This window comes from Hyaena hyaena, unplaced genomic scaffold (genome assembly GCF_003009895.1).
Source record: "Hyaena hyaena isolate Hyena2069 unplaced genomic scaffold, ASM300989v1 scaffold_236, whole genome shotgun sequence".
Taxonomy (NCBI): domain Eukaryota; kingdom Metazoa; phylum Chordata; class Mammalia; order Carnivora; family Hyaenidae; genus Hyaena; species Hyaena hyaena.
Window position 1 is genome coordinate 543549 of NW_024080868.1, and position 6000 is coordinate 549548.

The 6000-nt window shown below is 39.2% G+C and overlaps 1 protein-coding gene across 1 annotated transcript in view; it reads right to left on the bottom strand.

Annotated features, from left to right (window-relative positions):
• Positions 1–6000, bottom strand: part of FYB1 (FYN binding protein 1) — a 155083-nt gene extending 149083 nt beyond the window's left edge. Inside the window, exon 1 of the mRNA XM_039244290.1 lies at positions 5957–6000. Within this exon, the coding sequence (XP_039100221.1) occupies positions 5957–5959 (3 nt within the window). The 5' untranslated portion in view covers positions 5960–6000. The remainder of the gene's footprint in view (positions 1–5956) is intronic.

Here is a 6000-nt window from a genome sequence, read left to right on the forward strand (position 1 = left end):
CTCTCTTTCTTTCTCTCAAAAATAAATAAACATTAAAAAAAATAAAGTCCGATGGAAAGTAACTATCAAATTAGAATATTTATACACAGGTAATCGATACTTAAGAATGAAATAAAAATGAAGATGTTTTCAGTCACACAAAAACCAATATACATTGTAATATGTAATACTTTTCTTCCAAATGGGTCCCCATCTCTACCATTACCCTGAATGCATGATGATTATACATCCCTCCATGTCTGTCCTTTCAGAGATACATGTGGCTTATTTTGTTCAATTAAGTGTGAGTGAAAATGATACACATCTCTTCCAAGGAGAAGTTCTAAGAACTAGGAATAGGGTTGGAGGATTGTGTTCATTGAGTAATTATGCTGTATTTAGGTCCTTGTTGTGTTGGGGAGAATAATAACGGAAATCCTCAATAACTGTAGAAATTGTTAGACAGTGGGCAAGAGCATATGCACTTGGGCAAAAGGATATATGAATCCAGGGCAGATGAATAAGACGTAAGAAACAAACTTGGAATTTTATGAGACGTATTGGCCAGTATGATAGACTTAGCAGCCTAGAAGTGGAGGCATACATATATGGGAAATGGACATATGACCAAGGTGACATTAGAAAGTGGTAGGAGAAGAGAACAGACTAAAATAAATAGCACTCCATTGGTTACCCACATGGGAATATATTAGATGACCACTTCACATCACCAGTATAAATAAAATCATGATGATTAAAGCTGTAAATGTGAAAATCAAATCTCTAAAAGGTTCAGCAAAAGGGGACAGGTTAGGAAATAGCTTTTACTATTTGGGAGTAGGGAATAACTTCTTTAAGAGGACATCAAAACCAGAAATGATAAATGGCTTATTTTTAAATTTGTTAGCATCAAGATGTAAAACTTCTCTATAAAAAAGAGACAACAAAAAACAAAGAAAAAAAGAAGCATGAAACATAAAATTCACAATGCACATAATTGACCCATTTTTACCACCTAGGACTGGATAAAGGGTTTTGATAGACAACATGAAACGATGATCTATAAGAAAATGAATAAACCACGTGAAGAAGATTTACAGACTAGGATAGTCAATAAATTTAAGAAAACATATTCCATCTTAGTAGTAACAAGGAAAATTAAAGCAACAATGAATATATAACAAATTCTCAGAACTCTATCAGTAAACCTGACAAACTGACATTGATAATGATATAGACTTATTCTTTTAAAGTAGGCTCCACACTCAGCATGGAACCCAGTGCAGGGCTTGAACTCAAGACCCTGAGATCAAGATCTGAGCTGAGATCAAGAGTCGGATGCTTACCTGACTGAGTCACCCAGGTGCCCCAGGAACGATATAGAGAAATAAATGGCAACTGTCACACAGGCTGGTGAGATGTATTACAATGACTCTGGAGAACAATTTGCTAACATTCAATAACCTTGAAGGTGCCCATTCCCTCTATGTAGAAATATACCCATTCTAGTATCATTTGAAATTGAAAATAATGACAACAAATTAAATGTTGGGAGACTAGATGAATAAACTGCAATATAATTACATAGCAAGTAAATAATTTGAACCAGGCCTGCATGTGACCAAATGGATACATCTCGAAGACATACCAGTGTAGAGTGAAAAAAAAGCATATGCAGAAATCATAAGCAAATGAAGCCAAACACAACAGTACTATATGTTATTTTACATATACAGGCAGATGAAATAAAAACATAAAAACATGGCTGGGTAGGCAAGATGCTGCTTTCAGAGCAGTGTCTCTCTGCTGTAGGAGTGAGGGATATGGGAGTGGGAAGGACAAAAAGAGAGCTTTCACTTTGTCTTTTTCATTTTTTTGAAAAGATGGCAAATGGCAATATTATGGCAGAATGGTAGTATGCATGAAATCTGGGTGGTATGTGAGGATTTGTGATATGATTTGTTTCATAACATGCCATGATATTTTATTTTTTTCAGACCATAATATTAAAAATTGCTTTTAATGTTTATTCATTTTTGAGAGAGACAGACAGACAGACAGAGAACGAACAGGGGAGGAGCAGAGAGAGGAGACACAGAAACCTAAGCAGGCTCCAGGCTCTGAGTGGTCAACACAGAACCCTCTGTGGGTCTTGAACCCACGAACCATGAGCTCAGGACGCGAGCCGAAATCAGACGCTTAACTGACTGAGCCACCCAGGCACCCCCATACCATAATATTTTGAAAAGGGAATGGCATGAGAGGACAGAGAGGGCAGATGGGATGCAACTTGGAGAATTGGGGAAGTGATATTGAAGTTACCAGATCAAGAGCTGGAGTCCCACACCCACTTGCTTTAAGAACAAGGGTGTCACACATCTAATATATGCTAAAATGTGTTCCAAGAAGTGACTCTCATTTCCTCCTACAGGCCTTGACATGTAGATGAGAGAGATCCTTTAGGATCTGAACCTCCTCCTTGACTTAAAACTTCCTTATCATAGCACATGATTTTTTCTTTTTTTGGAACACATCAAGCTAGATTTTGCCGGTGTCGCTCCTTCTGCAGAAGAAGATGATATAAGCCAGGTAGTGGAGATGGGGAGAAGCATGTGGAGGGGAATGGATTTCCATTTGGGGTATCAGCATATTATTTAGGGCCCCTCCAGCTTACATGACAAGAAAAAGAATCACATGTCTTCAAAAGAAGAGGGTTGGAACCTTAGCTCTTTAAAGGATCCTGCGAGCTCACTTTTTATGTTCTCTGATTTCCCTGGGACACCAGCTCTCAACTGGGTTTTCACTAAAGCCACTCAAATTATTTGAAGGTTCCTAAACCTGTTCCTTTCAGAAACCCTATGCTATTTATTCTCTAACTTGGCTCCATTCAAATTAGGGCCAATTTTAAAGAAAGAAGGAGAAAAAGCCAAAATTTAAGCCCCAAGTATGGTCAAGGCTGCCTGCAGAGGACGCATGTCACTTCAGAAGTAGCCCTCTTCTCAAAATGTAAACCAGACACTGGCACTCGCTCCTTTGCTTAGGGTTCGCCAGTGACTGCTAGGGTGAACAACATAAGATAGACTCCCTGGGCTGATGCCCATTTCTTAAAAACATTTCTTGCCACTCTTCTCTTGATTATCGTCTAGCCATTGTGGCATTTTTGCCAATCCAAGCCTTCCCCTGCCTCACATCTTCTGTACCTACCGCCTCTTCTGCTTGAAGTGGTTCTTACTGCCACGTTTCCTGTGCGCTGCTCATTCTTACAGTTTGGCACAGTGGTTCTCAACCCTCGCTGGGCCCCACCTCCTACCTCCAGGTCTTGGTTGGCGCCTTGGGAATGGATATGACTTGTAAGCTGCCCAAATGATTCTAATGTGCAGCCAAAGTTGAGATCCAGCACTCTGGTTTAAACATCACTTTATCAGGGATCAGAGCCCTAAAGAGCATGTCACCTTTCTATCTTCTATCTCAGCTCCAATTTACCTCTTTCAGAGGTCACTACAAGGCTTTTTACATATTTACGTAGATTAAATTTGATCTATCACTTCTACCAAACTGTGGTTCTCCAAGTGCCTGGATCAGCAGCAGTATCAGACAACTTATTAGAAATGCAAGATCTTAGGTCTTGTCCCGGACCCTCCCGGTGATTCAAAGCATGCTAAAGTTTGAGTCGCGCTGCACTAAGTGCAAGCTCTAGGAAGCTGGAACTCCACCTGCATTGTTCACCCTGCATTCTCACCCTGCCAAACCCCCACATGGAGTAGAGGCTCAATGAAGCTTTGCTGAAAGATTGTGTGGGTGATAGCGCATTTCTTTTGTCAGTAGCTCACATGTCAACTGAAAGTTGAATGAAAGGAGCAAAGCCAACAAACAGAAACTCCAAAACTGATTTTTGCTCCATTTTGTAAAACTTCCAAATGTATTCTTAAAAGATCTTTTCTTCATCCACCATCCACATACAAAAATTTCTGCATTAGATATCTGTTCCTCCTTTTTCATCCAGAAAATTAAGCAAATTGAAATGTACCTAAACTTACCTGTCATACAAACAAGTATTATCCTATTTTTTTCATTTTAGGACCATGAGGCAAACTAATTTCTCTAAGTTCACATATCAAGTCAATTTCCGCAGGGGCAGCTATTGAGAATTAGAATCCTGTTGCCATGTCCTTCTGCTTCTAAAATGTGGAATCGTGTTCTAAAGAACATGGACCAACTCTACACCTTTCCTGAGCAGTGGTGTGTGCAAATGAATATATTGTCTATATTACCATGAAGAAAGAAAAATAAGAAACAATCTAAATGTCTAACTATATGTGAATGATTGAATCATGGAAAAGTGATTCATTATTAAAAATGATAGCATAACTCAGATATTATTCAAGATATTTCAAATAAAAAAACAGATAAGGAAATGGCTTATAAAGTATGATAGCACTTATAGAAAATCATATTTGTAAATATATTTTAAAATGATGAAATTCTAGAGTATCTGTACTGACTTCAATGATCACTACAATGATCACCCCCAGATGTTGAAACCACAGAAAACATATATTGTTTCATTTCTGCAGATCTATATTTCTAAGAAATTTTCTTTAACACTATGTGTTACTTCTGTAATAAGAAGACGATAATCCCCTAAGAAAACATTGCTTATGTATCACACCAAATACACAGTGTCCAGTTAAACTGTTTGTTGTTTTTTTTTATGGTGTTATTCATCTTGTTTCCCCTGAGAAAAATCTAAATCACTCAGTAAATCTCATTTATCTTTGGAAAGACTATCAGTAATTAAAGTCGAGCTCTCTTCTAAGAACCTGGGACTTAAAGACCCAGTTGGGAACACTACGGGAGCTTGTAAGTGCCATCTTGACAGGTGACTGCCTTCCTCTAAGAGTGTGGCTGCAGGTAGAATCCGTGTGCCACCATTTCCTCCATGGTTGCTCATTCCTCCCTGCTATGAGTCCATAACTTTGACCCCATCTCTTCTCCATGGCAAAGTTACTCTCTCTCACCTCTGTAGTTCTCCATTCTGGCTCAAGAGTTCCCAGACTTACAAACACATCCCATGAACGCTTTGCCCTCTCTATTTCAATGCTGTGCATTCCTTCCCCAACTGAGGAGCTGCAGGGGTCATTGTCTCAATTCCTGTCTTTTCACCAGGGGCTGGCAAAGCAAGCAATCCTCTCCCTTATGAGAGAAGGGAAAATGACGTCTCTAATCTTCTAGGAACTGGGGAGTGGTGGAGGCGGCGTATGGGATAGAAAGTTAGCTCTCCTCTAGACTCTGGGAGCATAAGAAGACAACATGTATAAGAACACAGGCAATTTTTACAGAGAAGTAATAGGAAACTGTGTAGCAGAATAGCAACACCACAGTTCAGCCACATCACAGGCTAAGCTAGTTTTTATGGTACAACTGGGAACCCAGTCACTATTTAAAATGTGCTCCAAATAATGATATTCAATGAACTTTGGGAACACAACTTGTCCCTAAGGTTTGGACTATTTGGGTTTTGTTTGTTTCTCTTAATGAAAATAACAAAATGCATTTTTAAACAAAAGAGCTCCTTGATAAAATCCACTGTGTGGTCAAAATGGCACTCATCATCAGCAATATTGCCCAACATTTATCATTGCAGTTCTCTTCTGGGATCCAAAATGCTTATAATAGGAAACTTGGTTACATTACTATCTTAAGAGGCAAAGACAAAGAATGCAGCTTTTCTTTCCGTAAGTCATAGTCTTTCCTCTAGTCTGAAGGCTAGAGTCAGAAAGGGGAAATCCTGAAGCCACAGACACTCAACTGGTATAACACTCAGCAGCTTTATTTGCAAATGGAACAATAGGTCAAACAAAAATTCCGAAGGCTTGGAGGGCCTGGCTGAGCAGCATCCCCACCCCTTTCTGCCCTAAGCAGAGCAGATGAGATGTTTGCCAGGAGACCAGGTAGAGTCATAAAATCTATTACTTACCATTTTAAAGAGTTGATGTGCCTGACACACGGTGCCCCTGAAGA